Raw genomic sequence first — 24,780 nt, 5'->3', positions numbered from 1 at the left:
GATCTAGGTTCATTTATCGGCTAGGTAACAAATAAGAATTAATTTGGTGATGTCAGCCAAATGTCAGGTGTATATTTATCCAGATCATAAAACCATTGCACAACTGGCAGTATCTAGGTCCTGGTTTGGAAAAGTAAGAATGTGTTGCAGTTCAAGAATGAAATATAGTGGCAGAGCTGTGTGGAAAAGCTTGCACAGTGCCTGCAATAAGAAGAAAAGGAGGCAGATTAACAATGAAGAACACAGGAACAGAGCGGTAAAATACATTCAGGCTGGAAATTCTCCATTTAATTAAAAAAAAAATTGTTAACAAATGAGAAAAAGAAGGTAAGTGCACAACTCTAGTGCCTCTTATTAAATTAAAACTAACTGGAAAAGAAAACAAGTCACGAGTCCAATGAACTGACAAAATTGTAAAGAGGCTGACTCACCACAATCTATCTGATCAGGTTCAGCTCAGGGCAGAACTACAGATTTTTGGTCTTGCACTTAATCTTACACAAGTCCTTAGATCTCAGTATGCCTCAGCTCTAAAGGGTCATAGTACTTCCTATCATCACAGGAGTTTTGCCAAGACAAAACCCGTTAATGAATATCAGGCATTCAAATACCATACTAATAACCAATGTAGACAAAAGGAAAGAAGAAATGGTATTCAAGATGCACACAAAAAGGAAAACTAGTAGTGGACATTTCTCTTGATTTTTCGGAACCTGAGAAAGAGAAGCTATTTTAAGATAATTAAAGGAAAAAAGTATAAAAACAACACTTGATGTGGAGCTCTGTGTTTATAGATTAGTCCTTTGTGGATCCTGATTTACCTGATAATCACTTTTAAGTATCAGATGATTACAAAATACTAAAGTGATTAGAAAATACTAAAGTGCACAGCAAAAAACAACCTAAAATTTTAAGGAATGGAAAAAAGTAGGAATTTAAACCCAAATTTATAGGGCATTGAATTATATAATAATTTTCTTCCCTAAAAGGTAGAATAATATAAAACACTGCAGTTATTATCAATTACATTTTTCCAAACAATAATAATTTGGTGAGACATTTGGTGAAAATTACATGTTGCTAAATGTAAACAAAAAAGCAAAAGCACTCCAAAGCCCAAATTCAAAACCATTGCACCTTCTAGCATATTGCAAGACTAAAAAAACACCCCAACCCCCCCCACCACATTTGTCTAATAAAAGTAAAAAGAAAACCTACCAACTGCGCACCTCAGACCCCCACAATGTTTTCTTAAATTACAAGGATGGATTAAGGCAACCATTTGTTGTCTAAAGAAGATTTAGCTGACAAGCAGTAACTAACTGCTTACATTAAGAACATAAATCCCACTGAATGCCAAAAGAGTTTAGACACAGCTTTGTAGAAGACTTAAAAGCTTTTCCATGTCCCCTACCAAACTCATTTTCACCACCTTCCTATAAACTATAAATTCCTAAAAAGATTAAGCCTGTTTTAAACAGGTTTCATTCTCAGAAATTTGAGTGCAGTAAGACTGAGTCATTTGTAGAAAACTGAATTCTTAGAACAGTGTACCTTAAAAAGATGATGCATGATTTTTGATTCAACTTTAGCAATATTACCTGATATTTCGTTCTTGTTTCACATAAGACCTAAAAAAGTTACTTTCAACATAGAAAATACAACAAAAATAAAACATTTTAAAGTAAAAATAGAATATACTCTAGAATTACCTTTACTTTTAGAAATCAGCTTTATGTATAACCACACAAGTAGGTTTGTTGGTTAAAAGTCAGAGTTAATACAGGGCTTTATATCTAAGAAGAAGGAGCATTGGAATGACAAATTTTATCTGATTTCACTCAATTTTACTCAGGAAAATTCAGAATTAAGTACTACAATAACATACATGAAGATTTGCAAGATTTTCTTAAAATGCAGTTCTTAGTCTTGAGCCAGAAATCACCTATCTCCCTTCTAAATCAGCTGACTATCTAAAAAATAAGCTTATAGGGAAGATTCTTCTCCTTTGACACTGAATGGTGCTTTCTAGTAACTGTATATTCATTATGTCATTAGTGTTTCAACACTTGGTCATTTCACTAGAATGATCACTGTTTTATGACACGCGTGGAACAGCTAAAGGATTTTAATTATACAACCTAAAGACACTTAATCTCTTAATAACTAAATGTAAATACAAAGAATCTCACAAAACTGGTTAAAGTTATAAGTATAAAGCTGAAAGCATTCAATCTAATAATTAAGCAAGTGGCAAGATCTCACACCTACTATTACATGTTCTGCTAACATGCTCATTTGTCTTTACAGTAACTTTTTATGCATATGAGCCAGCTCTTCATACCACCTCTGCAAATTAATCTTACGAGTCACATCACCCTTCATCATCTTCTAATACTTCTCAGTGAAGAAATAAATGGGTGTGTTGGTGTGCTGGTTTTTGTTGGTTTATTCTTCATTCTGTGTTTATTGTGTGTCATTCTGCAGAACCTAACATAAACTGCATCCTCAGCATTTGTTACCTCTAAATTCTGTTGTACTGCAAACACTAAAAACAAACACTTAAGTGTAGTAATTTTTTAATTTTTCACTACATTTTCCTGAAAGATAGCTTTGTTAGCACAGCAAAGAGAAGAGCTGAAGTATCTTTAAACTATTAACTGTCCTATCTTTGCGAAGACCTGAAGGCAGCATTCAGGTGGGGTTTTTTGTTTGTTTGTTGGGGTTTTTTGTGGGTTGGTTTTTTTTGTTTGGCTTTTTTTTTTTTTTTTTTTTTTTTTTTTTTTTTTTTTTTTACAAACTACAAAATTTAGATGGGGGACGGTGAGAATGCAGAAAGGGAGACTATAAGTTAAACTTAGTATTTAGAAACCGAATTACAGAATTAGCAATTACAGAATCAGATTGTGTTCTTGTTTATGGCTCTGCATTGATCAATGCCTACTCACTTACCTTCAAACTGCTTTTCACTGAAAATAGTTTTAGATGCCAAAGTAAACATTGTATATGTGCCTGATAATCTCATCCTAAAGATTGCTTCTCCAGGGAACGAAAACAACAAAAAAAAGAGTATAGTAACTCACCTCTGCACCCCATATGGCCTTTCCAGAATAGGCTCCTTAAATGGAGGTGGAATATGGCCAAAATAATCTGGATAGGCCACTTCTGAATATTCAGGAATAGACTTTGTGGTTTTTACCATTTCAATATAAAGATCACAGTCATGAACTGGTGATACATCAGAAACCTCAAGCATGACTTGTTCCCCTGATGAACTAGATCTTGAATCCTCCTCCTCCGAATCCACTCCAGTGCAGCAGAGTTTCCCCAGCTGGACAGATGATCCTTCAAAGAGGCTACTTCCACAGGGTGAAACATGTTCGCAAGGTTTACTACAAGCAAGTGTGGTAAGGCTAGTTTTGCTTTCCTTCTTTATTACACACCCTGTACCATAATACTGATCATTTTTTGCACTGTTCTGCAGACTGATTCTGTCCAAGCCTTTCACAATTTCTTGGCTTAGACACTGGCATGATGGAAGCAGGTTTCTTTGATCATTTTGCTGATGTAAACTACTGTCTTTGATACTATCTTTCTTTGGTAGTTCCAGAAAGGCTGGCCTTCTATGGTATTCCTCTGTCAATAAAGGATTGACCTCCTTCAAAGCAATTCCTTTCATTGACTGGTTTGCTTCAGCAGAGTGCTCCTCTCCTGCTGTAGGAACAACAATAGGTCCGCTCAGATTTGCATCAGGTACAAAAGGCTTTGGTTCCGTGGAAACTAAGTCACATTCCTTGAAAAAATAAAAGAGAAAAAATAATAAAAAGATTTATTAAAAGAGTAAACAGTTCCTAAAGTTTCATTTATATTAGAAACCTTTCTCTTTTATTGTTCCTGAGGTATGTTTTGCAATAATGCAAAATAAGTGTAATTTAAAAGACGACAGTTATTGTGTCTTAAACTTACATAAACATAGCAATGAAGTTTCAGCTCTTACAAGAAGATAGTGTCAAAGCAATAAACAAGTAGTTCATCAATAACAAATTATCAAGTCAATGCAATTCCCCAGATATTTTAACCAACTACTTTAAAGAGGTGCACAGCATTTAAGGAAATACCTAATACAATGAATCTTTGTCAGAAATCTCGTGTTTTCTTACTATTTTACTTTCTGATATGTGCAATAATCAGACATCAGAAAACAGTTTTCCTTTATATCTCCCCACAGTCCCCTTCTCAGTCAGATTAAAGTAACTCGTAACATTCAACTAAATAACTATATAGCACTCTCATATGAAGCTCTGAACTGCAGACTCTCATTTTTTGGCTAGAGGAACTATGCACCCAAAAAAGAATGTCAAAGCGTATTCCAGAGTCAACCCATCATGACGAGGAATGCCCTGGCAATCATATACTTTACCTGAAAGTTTTCTGAAAGTTCTGGGAAAAATTGCTCGTACATTTTCAGTTCTTCTATGGGTCTTCCCAATTCCTGTCTAGGTTTCAGTTTATTAATATCAGTCTCAATATCATCATTCTGAAAGAGCACCAGAACAAATTAATCTTGCATCCAGAATTAATGAACTTCTAAAATGATTACATTCACCTTTTACCTCTGACACGGCCATCCTTTAAAAGCTGAATTTTAAAATTAGCTGAACTGCACCTTTCACCATGAAGGTTTAAGCAGCTCAGTTTTATTAGTATGCCAAAGCCTCCATTTCAACAGAAATATTACAAACATCTCAATTTTCTTGCTTTCATCCAAACGTATTATGCACAGACATCAAACTACACTATACATGAGATCTGTGCATAATCGAACTATTGCAACCTGAACATGGAGACTTCATCTGACTGCAGTGACAAAGGAATAACTGCTTGTATGGAAGACACTCCCTTCATCAGGGCTCATGAGAGCCTTGAATAAAATTTGTCTTTCCAGTCTGTGGACAGACAAGTCAATTAACTCCTGAATATATGTAACATAAAAATATAGAATAAGGCAGTTCTGACCAAATGTCCTTTCATGTCCTGACTGGCAGCTGGAGAACAGAACAAGACCTTCCCTAAGTGATACAACAGTGAGAGGTCTGATCTCTACCTCTACAGTTGGCTGAACTTCAAAGTTACCATGCTGAAACACTGACCTAGTGAATTCCAGTCCAGAATGATGGAAAAAGTTAGAGCAGCTCCTACATACTGAGCAGCTTAGGTAGGAAGAGCGGGCTGAGAGAAACACAAGTTGGGAACAGAACACTGCTAAAAGAGTTTGCAGTTCTGTTCCACTGTACTCCAGACACATCCAAGTGCGAAGCAAACAGGTTTTGATAAAAATCTTGAAGCAATCTGAACAACAAAGGTTGGTATTTTCAAGCAGCACCTACCTTCCTTAAGTTTCAGCTTTTTTAATTTTAGAAATTGCCCTTAAAACCTCCTCAGAGTCCTTTTAACACTTAAAACATATGGCTGTGTACATGATTCAAGCAACTTAAAATAATAAAAAAAATGTTACGCTCGATTTTAGCCTGTTAATTTTGTCTCATACCAACCTTAAAATGTTGGTCCTTGTCATCATCATTTTCGGTTTCAATTTCTGATTCTGTTTCAGCATCATCATTATCATCACTTTCATCTACTACATCATCCACTATGACACAAAAAAGTTTTGTAAGGCAGATTATACATTTAATCCAATACATATGCTAAAAAAAAAAAATTTCTATGTTCTGGGTTTATTTTCTTTTTCACTTACCAGTTGAAAAAAAATGTGAAAACCAACTAGTAAACATTAATTACTATTACCAGATTTACAAAACAAAATGCTTGTTTGACAATACTGCAGACTCAATTTATTACATTTCCATCCAGTTTTAAGTCAAAACAAAGATTTCTGGTTTAAACAAAGCAAAATAAAAGGAAAAAACACCCACCATCCCCCGCCCAAAAAAAAACAGCAAGACAGCAGATGGCCATTAAAAATACTTTACAATGTGGATGTGCCAAGAACATCCTGACACGGCTTGAGGTCAGCACAAAATGAGATGGCTCTGACACCTTTTCCCAAAGTCAGTAATAATGACCACGTCCAAAAAAAAAAATTGAGGTCTCAGCAGCTTTTAGTCATGTCAGCTAGTATTGACCCAGTATCAGGGAACAGGGGGACAAAGCACCCTCTTCACCTTTTTTGTCTTGCTTAAATGGGGCCCAACAATTTAAAAAAAAAAAAAAAAAAGGTCAGAAACATTCACTGGAGATTCAATCAGTAAGGAAAATACTCAAGGAGAGTGGTCACTGCAGCTGCTTAGCATGGACAGATTGGGAACTAAGTTTTACCCCCAAAACATACAGCAAGATGTTATTTTTTAGACATGTGGAACTATTTGGACACTAACGACTAATTTCTTCTATTTGAGTTAGAGACCCAGTACACTGAAGGATCTAGGACTTCCTCCTTTTTTAACAAAGGAAAACAAGGCGAAGCAAACTAATTGTTTACACATTAGTAACGAGAATTGAGCTAACTCCCTAATATGTGGAAGGGGGCATCAACTGGTTATTCTGGCAGATGTTCTGCTTACTAGTGGCAAATCTGATCTTTTTCTAGAGATCTCATGCAGTTGGAGTGCTGGGTTTTTTTGTTATGTTTTCTGAAAGAGTGTTTTCCATGCAGGAAATTTGCTGATTGTCAGTAAAAGGCTCACTCAGAGGTTTACAAATTATACTGATTTTCTAGTGTATTCAGAATGATTACATGTATTGCTTTTACAAAGCTGACTATAGAAGATTATACTTTTAATAAACTCAGAGCTGTACCCACCCCAACATTCTACATGTCTTTTAATACAGAAGGTTTTCCTTAAAAAGAAAATCCTATGTATTCTATTTCCTTAGGTTTTTCACTTCTTTTTGTAATAGATAACAAACCTATTAAAAAAAACTTGTCAGTAGTCTACTTCAATGGAACAGGAAGTTTCTAAATAGGTAGTACAGAGTACCAAAACCATTTTATTAAGTAGAGGTTTAATTTATGTGGATTTTGGAACTAAATCTATTTTCTACTTTGAAGACAAAACATAAACAAACTCTAAACTCCTGCAGTTTGAGCCTGACCCATATGAACCCCAATCGGATAGCTGTCTTCTTTCAGAATATGATCACATTTTGTTTCAGGAGATACTGTGAATAAGCTGATATTAAAAAGTCTGACTTTGCCTTCTCATTTTAGAGTAACTTTCTGACAGCAACTTCATCAGTTGCTTACCCAGGTACCAAGCTGTTTCACCATATCTGAAAATGCATTAAACATTTATTATCCAAAAATAATGAAAGGTGTTCACAATGGGATGAAATCTATTTCCTACAAAGCACCATACAAATGCTTTGCAGACAAGTGTTGCCTAAGAGACTGCAACAGTCCAAGAAAGCAGCTCTACTTTTCTCATCATGCAAATGAAGGAATAACCACAATAATTTAAAAAACAATGCTTCAAATGGCACATGTTAATCTAAATTCACGACATCCAATTTATCAGAGTAACAGAAAGAAATCAAGGAATATACACTCCTGTAAAACAGGATGTACACTACATTACATTTCACATAGGACAATGTATATGTGAGTTAAAAAGAGAGCCCATTTAAGTTTGTAGACTAATATGTAAAGCCTATGCTTTACACTTCAGAGTTTGATGAACATCACATTTTAGTTGCTATTTTATATCTCAGAAACATAACCACATGTGTGGACAAAATTTTCACCAGTTAAAACTTAACATTAGAAATTGGTGCTCCCCACTAACAGTCACAGACTTTGCTAGCTGAGAAGAGTCTTAGAGTCCAAGTTTTAGTGGAGAACACAAATAACTGCAATTGATTCCACCTTACATAAAGCAATGTTAGACATACTCAAAGACAAAATACTACAAAATTACCATACCATCAGGAGGCAAATTGTACAGCTGAGCCACAGGACCACTGGCAGGAATAACTGGGAGTTGGAAATGGAAAGCACTTTTAATAGTTGGTAAAGGAAGACGATTTTTAGGAAAACATTTTCTCATTATTAGGCTGGATGTGTTGACAAGAGGGTCAAGAGTTCTTACTGCAAGGCACTCCTATTAACAGGAAAATAATGAAGACAAGAGAAAAGTATCTCAAACTAATAGTCAAACTGCATTTGTTTTACAGATTTCTAGAATTCACTAATAGCAAAGTATTTTGTTTACAATAAATTTTGCTAATGTCTCCTCCGAAGGCCAGAAGAACTTCTACCAACTCAAATTCACCTCTTTTAAAAATCCAGACTTCAAAATTAAAAGACTATTCCCCTTCTTTTTTTTAAAATTAAGTTCAACAGCCCCTCCCAGAGATAGTCACAGTCAAATAATAGCAAATATTAATTTAATTCTATACTCTTTCATTCCGCTTTAGTCAAGTATAGAAAATAATCCTTAGCCCCCAATCAGGAACGACCATGAATATCACAAAAGAACTATGACAAATTTGAGGTCAGGATGTATTTTTAAAGCCAAAGAGGCAAAAACAACAGCAGCAACAAACAACTGAGATAAACTTACTTGTGAAGTGTTGTAAAGAATTTTCATCCCATTGGCATCAATGAATGCTTTTCTTCCCAATTTGATGTTTGTAACACTTTTAATGCACTGTAAAACTCCTTTACGTATCAGCATGTATCTGTGTCGACTATCATGACGGTGCCAATCAACATAAATCGTTAAAAGCACCTGCACATATCCTCTGTCTACTGCTCTCCTGGCATTTGTTTCTTTATAAAAAAAGTTAGGAAAGAAAATTAAAAATTGCCCAATGACTTCAATATTATTGTCAAATCAATGTTGAAATTATTCTTTTTACCCAAATAACTGAATTTAAACTTAAGTAGTTTTAAGTAGTTTCACTTAAAGTAGTATTTTAGCCATGCTTAGCATAGTTTTACATTAACCTAAACAGAAATGACTCAATAACTGAGGTCATTTTCATGGTTTACCAGAACAGTGTGCATTACACTTAAAGGTAATTGTAAGATACTGTCAGCTAGCAAATTTTAAAAAAAGTGTTTATATAAAGCATACCCATCTCTATCCACACACACTGTGTAGATACAAGATTTGAAATAAACTTCTTACCTCTTGTAATTCATACAGTTTTGCAGCAACTATCACTCAAGTTTGATAAACTCAAAATACCTCTACCCCAAATACTGGGTAATCAGTATGACAACTGGACTCTACACAGCAGAGATTAGTGTTTTTATGAAAAGATTTACTTATATGAAGTGTAGGAAATTACAATGTCAAAACCCCTCAGGACTGAATAAGACACCTCAAAATAAATGCACAAGACCTCCTGTTTTAAAGACACACTTTTTCAACATTTAATTTCTTTCCCCAACATTAAAGTTTAACTGCCAATTTACAGAACAGAATACTGACAGTAATTCAGAAATATTTCTTTCTGTAAATTTCCTAAGGAGAAATTCCAAAATTAGTAAATATCTTGGTCTCACAGATTTTTGTATCACACTGATCAAACATGAGAAAACTCAGCACCCTGTAACAATCGGTACAGAAGTTTCCTGTCATTTTTCTGAAATGGTTTTCTGCAAATCTAATCACGCCTCAGTTCTTATCCAACTCCACTAAAACTACTAGGATTGCTGTGGCTTTTATAGAACTGTTTGGAGAGAATGAGTTGTTAATTCCCTGTCAGTTACAATCCTGGTGCAAAATCTGCAGAGATGACATTTGTCAGGTTCCACTGCTGCTGGCCAAGATAGCCAATGTCTGGGAACAGACCATCGCTTCGTTACCCTTCGTTCCATTTCATGAGCATGAGTGACAGACTTGTCATTAGGACCCAAGACCTAATTACTCAGAAAGGTACCTGAAGAAACCCTGTATTTTCCCCTGACATACAACAGATATGTTCAGATGTATGTATAACGAAGATGCACAGGAGTTAAGCTATAGGTATCTGTTACTGAAGGGCTGAGGTGAGTGACTGTAAAAGGCTATTTCTCCACCTTGGATCCAGATCAGTTCTGCAGAAGCAGCGCAGGCTTTCTGCTGCATAACTGACGAGACAGTAACTCATTATTAAACATATATGTATATACCACACAAATATTAAAGCACCAGAGACTGCAGATAAAACTGGAGCCTTATTTCTAAATTTCCGAGCCTTGATTTTGTTTTGGCCACAGACTTAGTACTAGTTTTACTCTGTGTATATACATACACACACACATATATCAACTAGACAAAGTTTCTTGTAGTCAAACACTTACTTGATTTTAGCAATGCAGCAAGTGTGTCTAAAGCAACCCTGTCAACATAACAAGAAAAGTCAAAACAACAACCAACCAGTAAGCTTAATCTACAACACTGTAAAGCTATACAAAATATTTACTGCTAACAGATTTATTTAGCATCTCTGTCTTATGTTTTGCTGGTTGCACTGTATCAAGGACTTTGCTTTTAAAATTTGATTTTACTAAAATATCATGTATCTCTGTTATATCTGAAGTCTGATGGTGAAATTTAAAAATAACAATGTAATGGCTATACAACCTTTCAGCCTTTGCAAAAAACCACTGTAAGTGACAACGTAATGTTTACAAACCATACTCAATGGATGAGATACTTCTGAAACTTGTGTTTTTATGTTAGCAGCAGAACAAGTGCTTCCACAAAGCAAAGGACACTATTTTAGAAAACTGTAGGTCAAAACTGGCAGTGTACGAATATATTGAGGAGTAATGCTCATCAATCTGTACTACAAGATCATCAGTGTAAGATTTTTCTTGTACACAAAGGTCTTGTCTCAGTTAACTCAAGATGTACAACTAGAAAAACTTATATACTTATTTTTACCCTCTTTGTAAAGATAGACTTCACGCATCTGATCTTGGACCATAAACAAGGATATCATGATTACACACATTATGGAATAGTAAGTTCGTATGTCTAATTTTAGCCGGGGCTTAAAGGGGCAGGGCTTTATTTTAAAAGATACTCCTGTGACCACAAATACCAGACTTAGATAACATAACACTATTCTTTTTTTACTGAAGTTAGAATATGAACATGAGATTATTATTTTGCTAACCAGATGAAAAATTTAGTTTTCCCCAGGTATGTACTTCAAAAAGGCGGTAGTGTATAAAGAAAGGGCTATCTCCAGTTAGATCCACTTATCTACTTTTACCTTAAATTCACTTAAAAAAAAAAAAAGAAAAATACACGGGGAGGGGGGAATCTAAAGTTACCACTTTAAGGTATGCAGTGAATTTTTATTTTTTTATTTTTTAAAACACAATAGCACAGTAGACAGATATTGCTGGTGCTTCCTACTCTACATTTTATGTTTTTTCTCTGAGAGTCTACAATTGCTTTGAAGTAAAACAGAAAGAAAACTCTATTACAAAATAAAATAGATAGTGTCACTCTAAAAACACAAAGGAGATGTGGGAGACAATTCAACAAATTGAAAAATGATGGGATTGTCTTGATCTGTTTGTCCTGATTTGGGGATAAACATTGTACAGTTTCCATGCAGGAATATTAGAGACAAAAAATAACATTTATATTCTTTTACCGGTACTGTAACTAGACACTGGAATATTCTGTGTTACTCTACTGGGTACAATTAAACTGTCAGATTTGTGGTTCTTCCCATCTCCCTTCACTTTAACTTTCAAATATGAGTTATATTTGATTTCTCTAATATTATTTTTCATTTACAAGTAAGTTTTGAAACTTATCTATGGTTTTTCCATATACTATATTAAAGAGACCTTACTTACTTCATAAGGCTAGTGTTCTTTTTACTAAAAGGGCCAATGATCTTAAACATCAATTCTACTACTCCATTCTTTCCCAAGGACACTGCATTTACAGCTGGAAGAGTTAAAAACAATCCATTTTAAGATAATGTAATAAGAAAGACAAAAGAAAAAAAATCAATATACTCAAACTAAAATCCATGCGAGTTGATTTTGAAGTACAAAAAAATGTTAGACATGTTTGTGCTTTAAGACATACAATGACAAGCAGACACTACTCTGCACATAATTAGTGTGATAACCCATCCTGATAAAACTTGGAAAAGAAGAAAAAAATTATTACTTTACAAATAAAATAATGTACTACTTCCAATGTATGCCTCTGCTTTCTTCGTTAAGATATACTATAAAAAGAATTTTCTTCCAGAAAATCTCACAATTTATCAAGACAGAAGGGTTTCTAAAATTTGAAGTCTAACAAGTTCTATGACTTGCTATTATTCTTCAGTATCGGGATAGACAGGTATGTCCACTAGGATTTGAAAGCCAAGTGTTCACTGTAAAATTTAGAAATGCCAATCAGTATAAGCTTTCCTGAGCTACACGTTATGCATAGATGTTCTCAGAAAAAAAAATTATAAAAATAATCTATTTGAAAGGGAGCAAATTAAAGGAAATTATGCGAAGACCTACGTTCAAGGAATGCACACGGGATGTATATATGGCTGAAGCCAAACACCCACTGAAAATACAAACTGCTGAAACACGCACAGAAATTAAATTCCCAACTGAGTTTAGCAATATGCACTCCTAACAAAGTAGGAAGAGAGCAACTAAGAATTGACTTCAACATAACAAATGCTGTTATTAGTGTAGAATTTAGTACTTGAACCCAAGTTGCAATTTCATCATCATTAGCAGCAACATTACACCACTAGAATCTAAGAAAAGTTAGGACTCTATTCTGGTAGCAACTGTACACAAACTTTAAATAGTACTATCCATCAGAATGTAATAAACTACTACTTTCTCTGTTTATAAGGAGCAGGAAATATATATAGAGAGAGAATTGATTTAAGCAGAATCCAAATTAGAGACTCAGTTCAATTTCCCATTTTCAGGACGAAGCAAGTTTACAGCTAAGCTGTGTAACTATCTGTATTAAACTCTTCCATTTAGAAGCATTTTACATCATTATCAGACAGCTCAACAAAAATAAAGCTTCCACATTTTAAAACTATTGGGACTTTATGAATTATAGGTGCTCATGTGAATGTCCTGAAAACATAATCTTATAGATCATCAAATCAATTCTCTTGGAGGAATGTGGTTATGTTTTCAATTTCTCCCACTTATTTAAGAGGTTGAACGGCCACTTTGAGCTCAAAGGAAAAACTTAAGAGCATCTAACCAACAGTAGAGATACAGTAAGAACCACACTAATTTCATCAACTTCCTACTGCCTGCCCAAACAATGAATTAGGCTGTTATGGAAGAATATTAGTCCAATAGTAGGGCACTTCAACACAAGGAATAAGTGAAAGGTTAAATAAAGAAATAAAACATTTCCTGTGTGAACCAAGTTTTAAATTAGCAATCAAGAATGAAATAAAATAATAAAAAGCAAAAAAACCATGAGCATGTATAAGAAAGAGAATAACTATTTAATTTGAAGTGTTAGCATTTCTGGTTGAGATCTTAAAGTATCAGCATTTATGCAAATTAGATGACTCACAATTCCGCACATCCAATAGCACTGGTTAAAACCCCTCCAACTATATATATATATGTATCTACACACACTGAACAAAAACCAAAGATACGCAAGAAGTACAAACATGCTTCACAGCTTTTATTAGAATTTAAGCAATTCTACGATATAAAAAGAAAATTCTCAGATAAAATAATCATTTTAAACATCTAACATTAAAAAAATCTGACATTTTAACTGTATCTAGGTAAAAAAAATTATATTACATGGGAAAGAAAATCATTATCTGCAATACTTACAGTTTGTTGAGTAAACTCTTAATACTTGAAGACATGGTAATATTAGCCTGTGGTTCTGCAAATTCTGCTTCACTAAATTCAATGATATGTTTAGGGCACCATTAATTCTTGCTTTCATGCCAATCTTTTTGTCTGACATCAAAGAAATATAAGATCAATCACACTAATTTTGAAGTTATTATTAAAAAAATAAAAGTTAAACGAACTGTGAATTCTTTCTACTGATAATGTCAACTCTGCATATCTATTTTTCACCATTCTTCCTCCCCTCTATTTTACTCCTCCTTTTGTTCTCCTCTACCAATTCTAAGTACCTGGATGCTCACACAATAATAGAAAGAAAGCTTTTCTTAAGTTTCAATTATAAAACTGTAAAGTATTAAGCCATATTACTTAAGTATATCATTATCACCTTTTGGACCAATTTTTGCAAGAAGAGTATGAAGAAGCACCATTAATTCTTCATTTGGTGGAGAGTCTTTGCTGGCAGTCAAAAGCAGCTGTAATAAGATCTGTGTCCCTCCTTTAGTGACTAAGACGCTTGCTCTCCGACCACCCCCTAGAAATTAAAACTCAACTGATATCTCCGAAGCCAAAGAACAATTAAGTATCTAAGCTACAGTTATTATAAAGAAAGTCTTTAGGACAGCAATATTTTCTTCATACGTCACTGCACCATGCAAGAACATGCTGGACTTAGACTTACAGCAACATAAACTATTTCTGTATGATTATTTGAAAGGTGACTTCAGTCTTTATGTTCTTTTTATTCTGCATATAAATCAGCTTTAGCAAATGTCAGAAACAAACAAACAAACAAACAACAACAAAAAAACAAAAACAAAAAACCCAAACACACACAAACACCCCCCCCCCAAAACTCAAAAACTCTGCAGAAGAATACAGGAATATAATCACAAATTGCTCCTTAATAAAAACTTACCAACTGAGACTACCTCAATGAGAATATTTAATATATTTAGAATAGTTTGAGGATCTTTTGTATTCTGCAATAAAAAACAGAGAGATCTCTTTGCTTAATGTAAAAGTCTAATACAGTGGTTTAGAGACTTAAAGCTCAGAGAAATTGCCACCACTAAATCAAACAGAACTTAAGGTGTAACCACCCAGCTAACCATCCCACTATGCAGCCTGAATTAATCACAAAACCAATTAAAATCTAGTTTGTAGTATGGCATATTAATTAGAACTGACAGTTGACAAATAATTTCTTAGAGTATTTAAAAATAAGGGAGAGAAATTCTTAAAGACCGTATCTAATCATTACAGTCCTACACAAGTTTTGGAGACTAGCTAGGATAACAACATATTTAATAATATGAAGCTGTCCTGGTTTTGGCTGGGATAGAGTTAATTTTCTTCCTAGTAGCTGGTACAGTGTTATGTTTTGGATTCAGTAGGAGAATAATGTTGATAACACACTGATGTTTTTAGTTGTTGCTAAGTAGTGTTTATACTAAGTCAAGGATTTTTCAGCTTCTCATGCCCAGCCAGCAAGAAGGCTGGAGGGGCACAAGAAGCTGGGAGGGAACACAGCCAGGACAGCTGACCCAAACCAGCCAAAGGGATATTCCATACCATATGACATCATGCCCAGTATATAAACTGGGGGGAGCTGGCCGGGAGGAGTGGATCGCTGCTCGGGAACTAACTGGGCATCGGTTGGCAAGTAGTGAGCAATTGCATTGTGCATCACTTGTTTTGTATAGTCTAATTATTTTAGTATTATTATTGTGATATTATTATTACTATCATCATTATCATTATTTTTCCTTCCTTTCTGTCCTATTAAACTGTTTTTATCTCAACCCACGAGGGTTGGTTTTTTTTTTCCAATTCTCTCCCCCATCCCCCTGGGTGGGGGGAGTGAGCAAGCAGCTGTGTGGTGCTTAGTGTCTGGCTGGGGTTAAACCACGACAGAAGCCCAATGATAAAATGAAAACTTGCTATGTACCCATAACCGCACCAATTAAAAGGTTTCACCTCTAGGGTTGACAAGATAACTTCTATTCCCGTGGAGCCCTTAGAAGTCATCTCCTTCCTGGTTTTTTCTGCCAGTGAGAAAAAGACCATTTTTCTTTTAATATACTAGCTTGCAGAAAAAAAAAGGTGATCATATACAGATTGATCAGAAAATCTACACTGCAAATAATAAAACTTACTAAAAACTGCATATATGTATACAAAACTAACTAAAATAAGCAAAAGACTTGAGTGATTTTAAAACTCATTTTTGCTTTCACTTGTTCAACACTTTTGTCATGCCCTAGAAAAAAAACTGTAAAGAAAAAACATCTGTAAGAAAGCTCTCTTCCAGATACTTCTACTTCTCATATATATACACACACACACACACATATACTGTGAATTATTACTTCAATTATAGCTGTTTGACAATACCAAATGCACTCAGTGTAACCAATACTATACCAGATAGCGTTAAACATGGCCTTAAACAGGTGCTATCAACAATCAGTGACAAAAACGGATGGATAATCAAGTTCACCAAACAGAAACAAAAATTAAAGAAAAGTCCAGCAAGGAAGAAATACAAGAAGGAAGGCTGAAAAGGAAAACTACTGAAACCACAAAACTTAGATATGTACCTTGACTCTGAACCAGATGAAGGATCTTTGAGGTAACATATCTGGCATTGTCTGCTTCTCCTAATACAGAGTCCAAATTGATCTTCTCCAGTTGTGACAGCAGAGACATAGTCCGAGAACTGGCAGAAACACTACAAGAAAGATTTTTTACATTCATTTTTCCATCTACATCAGAGAAGAAAACCACTAACAACAGAAATCTCATGTCAGAGTAAGAAGGAGGCTAATTCACCTTCATATTTTATCTGGATTGGAAAACAGTCTTAATTCTCCTTAATTCTGGCAAATCTACAGATTTTGCAAAGCCTGCATTGCAGCAGACTAATTATATATAACAGCATCTCCAAGAGCAACTGTGAACAGGGAAATCAGTTGCAGTAAATAAAATCCAGATATAGGTACAAATATTGTTTATCTATGCCGATTAGAGTAACTTGTATTTAATATAGTTTACGTTAAGTGCCATGATACTGTATTAAACCTGCCATTCAAGGAAAAACAGGCTACAAACAGTCCCCAAGACTGTTGGTCTTACAGGCTGGTGTTTCAGAAGTGAAAGAAAAGATTATCATTCATGAAGTGAGCAAACCAGCACCCACCAGCTGAAGAAAAAGAACACCATTTTGAAGAAAAAACTTCGGAAAGTGTCCAAAGCTATCAGAGTTTGGATGCATTTCGAACACAAGGGTATTTTGGCCTGACATCATAAAATTGCCTTGAAGATGTATTTTAATACAAGAAACAGTTTCAAACCAGGCATTCATATAAATAGGTAGATTACAGAGAACGAATGAATGTAAATATTTATAGTATTCAAAATAGAGTCAGTCTAGAAATTGTTTTACTTGCTCTCCACTTTTAGATCATAACAATTATTCAGAATAAGTTTTGAGGTTCACATTCCCACATGAAAGTAATTTTTAGACAAATATTTAATATTTGAATTATAGTCATGTAATTAGCTACAGGAAATTATGATTTCCAAGGATTAACTACCTTGACTTTTCACTTTTGTAACATTAGAGTCCTGCAATAATCAACAATAATTCATTTTATACACATACTGTTCTGACTATCTGGAATAAAACTAAAGTATATAACATTAGCGATATAAATACTGCTAGTTTTGTTTATAACAATGAGGAATTATTACTCCTTGTTTCGTATTTTACATCTGTGTAAAGGTTTCACACAGTTAACTCTACTAAAATAATTAGTTTAGATGTGGACAAAAATGTTAAAATCAAAGAAAAAAGGTAGCTAATGGCAAAGATTGTATTGCTGTGAAAGCAAACTGATGTAACAGCTGCTGAGGAAACTGCTTCCACCACTTTCACTTTTCCATACTGACATCTAAATGAGAACCATAACCAAAAACCAATTTCAGATTACAGATGATACTTACAAGCTGTTAACATCAGTAACAAGAAACGGTTATAATAATTATAGAGCTTAAATCAAAATAATTTTATATTGTGAAGTAAATGTATCACTTTCTCAGTTATTTGCTAGACTTTGATTTAAAAGTATTTTTTGATCTAAAATAAATCTGCCTTCGTTGCTGAAATACTACTTTCCTTGTATCTGTAAAGCATAATCCCTCCAATCCTTTATCATCATCCAAAACCAGGTTGCATAGTATAAAGCCGTTATTATTTGCATAAGCTTTGTTTTGTTTATTTCTACTCCTCCATTTATCCACTGAACTTGAAATACTCCAAAATAAATCCAAGATTTTAATGAAATCCACAAGCTCTGTTGATCTGGTATACAAACTGACAAACTTCCAAAAGATGTTATCTTCACCTAAGAGTCCTGCCAACCCACATATAAGCCAATGTGTAAAAGAACTGCTGCTTCAAACTGTGTGTGTGTGTATATACACATATAATTTCCATTGTGGTATATCATTGGTCTCACAATTAAATAAATGTAATTTGAAAGCTGGAAACAACCCAAGAAAGCAAAGATGATCCTTAGGAACAAACAAAAAAAGAAAATGTAAGTTTTCGTAAAGACAAAACTCATTTACAGGCATTAAAATTTCAGAGCAAACCTGAGTTTTGACTGCTGTAGCCTGCAAAATTCAAGCAACACTGGCACATGGAAGTAATATACCATGTACAGAAAGTTAGCATCTAACATAATTTCTCCGTACTTACTAAAACCTTTAAAAGGTTTAGGAAGGGTAAGCCATTCTTACTACCAGGTGGCATAACAATTTAAGTCCTAAGATTTAGAGGTATAATCTTCTCCTGGAGCCAGCGTTTCTATAAAGAGCAATGTGCGCTCATTGTAGCAGTTAAAGAGATACCTTCAGAATGGTTTTAAACTATTCATCTTGCAGGAAGTCTTCCAACAGAAATACAGCCAAATAAACTTCACATCTTCAGCATACCCAATAAAGTGTTCTTGAAAATAACACCAGCCCAGAGTCTATGCTGAAATATAAATTAAAGTCCTGATTTCCTCTTACCTATGACTGAGTTTTCTTCTTAAAACAAGAATTCTACTCTTATTTATTAATATTCTACATTAATATGCACAGTGGTTATAATACTGTGACAGCTTTCAATGTCTACACGGTAAATCGAAAAGGCTGTAGGACAGGAGTTACGGCAGCCAGCCTGACTGACTTTGCTCCTGTATGTAATACTGCTGTGACAACTCATCTGACCTAAGAACAAGACGGAAGCCCAACTTGCAATGGGACTCTTTCTGATATTTGTAATGCAAATACATACGTTTTGACCAACAAACCATTCAGGATCCAAATCTAGAAGACAGGTCTCCAGAACAGAGGCGCACCATGGAATTCAGTATTTTTAATCCAACAGCTAGGTAAACCACGGAAATAGTCAGAATGGCAAAATAAAAACTGTGTCCTGTCAGAGCTAGATTTCCTCTTAAGCTGGTGACATTGCAGAACCTCACATGAATACCCTGAACACTGTGGCCAGCCTTTCATACAAGACTTGTTTTCCCACAATGTGAAGAACCCTTCTTGTTACTAAAACAGACATTTTTCACCCCACCCATTCTAAAGCCTTCTCACAAGAGCACTCTGTAGTCACTGAGGGTTACGTAGAGTCTCTACTATCTTTAGTTATAAAAATCACAACTAAGGAGCACCAGAAGAAACTTCATAAGGCCATATAAACTATTCTCTTCAGAGCTGGATGAACACCACAGCTGCTCTTCATCACAGACATATGCCCAACCAGTCCTTAATGGCCTGCAAAAATGGTGATTCAATAACCAAAGGCAACTTCATTCTAACACTTTGTATCCCTTCATTCATAAGTTTTTCTCCTTGCAGCTTAATCTTACTATTTCTGGCTCTCCTCACGACAAATGTGACTGTCCTTTATCCGTTCCAGTGGTATACCTCTCTAAGCACGGTACCTTGCACATATTTCCATCAAGTATTCTTAACCATTTTCTGCATTTCACAAGAGTATTTTGAAATCATTTGGTCCTCCAATATTTTTGCAGATCTTTCCAGCTTCAAGTTCTCTGCAATTTTAACAAGAACTCTTTCTTCTCTTTCAGATCATTAGTCGAAGCTCAAAATATTTTCAGTCATTAACTGTAACCAGAAAGAGAAAGAAAGAGCACATCCAGAAACAAACTGTGCACCGTTTCCTTCTGACAGCGATCAACTACCACTGCTCTAGTATCCAGTCAGTGCTCTACTCCAGAGCACTTGGATGGAGCACTTGCCTTAGCTTCCTGATGGCAATCATATGCAATGGTTATTTTCATAAGACTGTAAACATATACATAGTATTTTAATGCCACTTTCCTGCTCGTGGGACCTATTAAACTCTCACACACGAAAGATCAGATGTATTTTCAAGAACAACTCAAACCACCTTTGGCTGTTCGCAGCCTCACCCGTTTGGTTAGTTCTTCCAGGATCCTTCTGTGCAAAGAAGAGAAGATGGCTGATCTACAGCTACTCGGTTTCTGCTCCCCGACTCCCACAGACACAACCACTAGGTTTGCCATCTCTGTCTTTCACTACTTAATTCATATCTCATGAGTTCTGAAGACAACCAATAATTATTATTCTGCGATGGATTTAGACTTTCTTTAGCACCCTGAGGTGAAGTTTACCAGGCTTATTTGATCCCATATACTGCATGTCTCCATAGGCAGGAAACTCTTTCTCCATCCCACGTTCAAAGGCCGCAGCTCAAAACACCCCTCACACCACCATCTTACTTGCAGAAAGGAAGCATGAACAAGCTTGCCATCATCTCAACTGTTGCCAAAGTGTACAGCGTGACTCGAGCTAACCAGGGAGCTTTGTGGATTTCCTCCTTCTCTGGTTAGGAAAGCTATGAGTAGATACAGAGGAAGTAACTGCCCAGACAGTGAGAAGAGAGGACTTCAGGGGTTCACATTTGAAAGAGAACTCCTTCAACAAGAAAACATCTTCTCAAAGAAAGTTCCCTCACTGCAAGGACATTTCTTCCAGTCCCACCAACTCCCAAAAGGTTTAAGCATTCTTACTCTGATTATGAAGAAGTGCTAGATTCACAGCTTTCCATTACTCACTGTACACTACTTCCGCTACGCAAATGCTAAAACACATCGTTACACCTTTCTAAGTGTCTGCTCATGATGAGAAAGATAACTGAATTTTTATAAGCTGCCATGACAGCCTTTAGAGTTATCTTAGAATGGTTTTCGGCTATTCACCTTGCAAGAAGCCTTCCAAAAGATAATCGTCAAATGAAGGAAGTCATCAGAAACTTTCAGTTTCCCAACTGTAGCTACTTCCTCTGAAACTGCTGTTTGCAGTCAGTCAGCACACTGAGGTATCAGGGAGTGTCTTCTTCCCCCACAGCAAACAGGTCTTCTGTGTTTCAGCACATTACAGTGAGCCTTTAAAACACTATTTTAAAGTAGGCAGGCTTCTCATGAGTTTGTTTTCATTTTATTCCAACGCAAACCATTTCCAATTTTTTTCTCCTCAATCATCTCCACAGTTACCAAATACTCTTTAGAAAGGTGGTAATTCTGATTAGTTCACAGCTATCTCTGTACAATAAATTCACCATACTTTATTCATGACTTAGGGAACAACTGTTTTGAATTGCAAGGATGGAAACTTTCATTTTAACTCAATAACTAAAGAAGAATAAATGGCACTTAAGTAGCCACTCTGCAAAAATCTAATATTCTTTGTGATAGTATACTTTATGTATTATAATTAGTAGTATTTCCAAGAATACCCATTGCCGACAGAGAGTTTGACTTTGCTTACCATAATGTCTAAGGAACTAATATACCATAAGTAGAAAACATAATAGTTTCTTTACTATTTCTTTTGATCCATTTCTCACACAAACAGGAATAACCAGTTTCTCATATCAAGCCGTTCCACTGTTAAAGTCAGCAAAAGCAAAGATGATTCTACATGCAAGCATTTAAATTCAAATTTTAAATCCATCCCAAGATATAAAATTAATCCACAGCAGAGCATGTCCTTCATGCAAATTCATCCACTCATTTAGAAAATAATCGGTATTTCAGAGAACTAAGACTGAAGCCAAAATTCCCTATTTTGCCACCTTTGGAATATTTTTTTTTAAATCTGATTAGATGGTTTGATTTAACAAGGTGGTTTAACCTGTGCTAGCTTAAGAAAAGAGTAAGACTGAAAGCATTTCAAGAGTTTCCTGATGCTTAACAGACATGTTGCCTTCCATAGATAATCTCATAACTTTTTCAAATATTTGCTAAAACAAGTTACCATGAAAATAACAAACACAACTTTTCAACTCTTGAAATCTTCTGTAGTCTCACTCTTGTTTGTCCTAGCTGTGTGTTGGATTGAAGGATTGTTGGAGAATGATATACATCTTACGACAAATTCATGGCTTCTTATACAGTATTATAAACTTGTCCTTTAATTCCTTCAGTAAAAATCATTTTACGTTTTGCCAATATTTGCATGAAATGATTAAATTAACTGATAATTGTTTCAATGAAATTTAATGTATATTTTATATTTGAACATGTCTAACAGTAGCTGAAAACTTTAAATTTAAAAAAATTATTTATTAAATGTGAAGCTACTTTATGCTAATCAGTATTGACTCCCTCAGTGCTCCAGTACATCAACTTACACATTCTTACTAGGCACCCATACTGTGTATTTTATTTATCTTGTTATTAAGATAAAGACTGCTTTTTCACAAATCTCAAATAGCTTGATGTTGAGAAGTCACTATAGTTTTAAGTTTACCTTTTTTCAGATGATGTTTTTACTTTGTTCATATCGGAAACCTGATTCTTCAAATCACCATCTCTGATAACCTGGAAGATATTAAACAACTACAAATTATCAACATCTTCGGTTCTTTAATGATGAAATGTTACTACCATATTAGATGTCTCTACACTAGAAATGTTAAATAAGTTAATTTGCATTGACTGCATTTCTCCACACTGTCACAAGCTCTTCTCTCTTCAATCTATTTGATTTAGCTTTCAAAAATAAAATATTGCAATACAAGTATGGAGCATGATTCTGCATTATAATTCAGTCCTACCCAGCTCAGAGAGTCTGATTATAATAAAACAGAAATTTGTATCAGTTACTTAATAGACAATATTTTCATGTCCACGACAGAATTTTATTGAACAAAGCTTTTGCCAAAGCCAGTAAATACACTTCTTTAAACTTACTTGACAATGTTGTGAGATGCCACAACATACTTATTTCTGACTGCCATTTCATGTATCTATAGGATAACTAGGACTAGAGGCACAGTGAGAAACATGGAGTGTTTGGTGTTCTTATTTAAGCAAGACCTGAATACATTTCTTGGACAGAAACCATATCGTGCTAAGGACTCAATTTTCCTATCCTTTTAAGGACATAGTGTCCTCAGGGTACACTGCTTCCTCAAGCGGTGCCTCCAAGCAATTAAGGTTGCAGTCTACAGGACCATCTACTGAGCCTCAGTAGTTCCATTTGAGATCTGGTATGAATGACAAATACTCCCACTGTGAAAAAAACCCAGTGTCCTCAAAGAGCACAGTGGTTAGCTTAAGGTAGAAGACAAAGTAAAGGGAAAAAAGGATGTTCAAACATACGGGTGGTGAGAATGAAGAAGATAAAGCACTTGTTCTCTTGGGAAATGCAGGCAAGAAATTCAGTCAACCACACACACAGCCCCCCCAAAGAGAAATTTGTAAGACCTCTCAAAAATCCTTGTTGTTCAGCACATAAAATAATAAGGTTTTTATTACTGGTAAATTCCACTCTGCAATTGCTAAAAGCCTAAGGCAAACAAAGTATCAAGCAAGCTTATTTCCAGACTTACCTGAAAGCAGAATCTTTTCCCAGCAGCCAGGAAGCAAATGCTCAGCTTTTCACAAGAATTCCAGCTTGACTCAAGTTAACAGGTGTCCTAGATTTGTCCAAGTACTCTTCAAGTGTAAACTATCTTGACTTCCTTTAAAGAAAATGAGTAGTTACAAGAGAATAGCTGTGTCCACCACAATGCAGACAATTTCACTAATTATAAAGTCTGGATTATTCGAACCAAGTTGCAGGTCTTACTGGGGGGAAAATATTAGATTCTTTAATTCAAGTAGCCAAGTGCTGTTTTGCTTGCAGCGTTGACCTGCTGTCAGACAGATGATGAACAGTCTGCCAGTGCCAATAGTGTCTACATATTATAGTGTAGTGAACTGCTGTACAAGTGGAGCCAGCTACAGAGCTAACTATCTTGAACTGCAAGGTCCTAATTTGGTTTGCCCTAAATTCACCACAAAGTATTTCAGTAAGCACTAATGTGCAAATGCTCCAGGTCAAAGGGAAAAGACAAGCAGATAAGAAAAAGCACAAGAATGTCTGCAAAAAAACAGTGAGAAGGAGCAGAAAGAAAAAGAAAAGAGACAGAAATACATATATCAGCAATCCAGAGAGTTGTGGTGGAACATTTATGCATACTAAAGTAAGAAAATCTCTCTTTAACATTTTACTAGGTGATGCAAAAGAGCTACTTCCAAACTATTTTTAAAACTTTTAATATTTTGCTTATTTTGAATAAAGGATTGATAGAAAGGTAAAGGCAGAAGGTGCATGAGTCTCAATTTAAACATACTTTTTAAACACATTTAACACCACTTGCCTGCCAGTGGTAGCAGAGCAGAGGCTAAATTAGCATCAGTTCTTCTGCATTTAAAAGACCAACAACAACGATTAAAAAAAAAAGCCTCAAGTTGGAGGGGAACAGAGGAGAACAGGGAGTGTTGACTAATTAAACTTCAAGTTGATGTACACTGGATTCTGTGCAGTCTCCCTCTGCCTTT

The 24,780-nt window shown here is 35.1% G+C and overlaps 1 protein-coding gene across 4 annotated transcripts in view; it reads right to left on the bottom strand.

The window, feature by feature from the left end:
- Positions 1-24,780, bottom strand: part of AGTPBP1 (ATP/GTP binding carboxypeptidase 1) — a 69,277-nt gene that overhangs the window by 35,315 nt on the left and 9,182 nt on the right. For all 4 annotated transcript variants that reach the window (XM_050913257.1, XM_050913256.1, XM_050913258.1 and 1 more), the window contains exons 2-15: positions 23,787-23,918; positions 22,703-22,773; positions 16,444-16,574; positions 15,821-15,888; positions 14,760-14,823; positions 14,229-14,375; positions 13,817-13,948; positions 11,828-11,921; positions 10,310-10,347; positions 8,580-8,788; positions 7,940-8,117; positions 5,553-5,650; positions 4,421-4,537; positions 3,084-3,793 (exon numbers count right to left, since the gene is read on the bottom strand). In XM_050913257.1, the coding sequence (XP_050769214.1) occupies positions 3,084-3,793; positions 4,421-4,537; positions 5,553-5,650; positions 7,940-8,117; positions 8,580-8,788; positions 10,310-10,347; positions 11,828-11,921; positions 13,817-13,948; positions 14,229-14,375; positions 14,760-14,823; positions 15,821-15,888; positions 16,444-16,574; positions 22,703-22,734 (2,018 nt within the window). In that variant the 5' untranslated portion in view covers positions 22,735-22,773; positions 23,787-23,918. The remainder of the gene's footprint in view (positions 1-3,083; positions 3,794-4,420; positions 4,538-5,552; positions 5,651-7,939; positions 8,118-8,579; positions 8,789-10,309; positions 10,348-11,827; positions 11,922-13,816; positions 13,949-14,228; positions 14,376-14,759; positions 14,824-15,820; positions 15,889-16,443; positions 16,575-22,702; positions 22,774-23,786; positions 23,919-24,780) is intronic.

Source organism: Gymnogyps californianus, chromosome Z (genome assembly GCF_018139145.2).
Source record: "Gymnogyps californianus isolate 813 chromosome Z, ASM1813914v2, whole genome shotgun sequence".
Classification (NCBI taxonomy): Eukaryota; Metazoa; Chordata; class Aves; order Accipitriformes; family Cathartidae; genus Gymnogyps; species Gymnogyps californianus.
The sequence above is the reverse complement of the archived record's forward strand: the minus strand, read 5'-3'. Positions and strand labels throughout refer to the sequence as shown.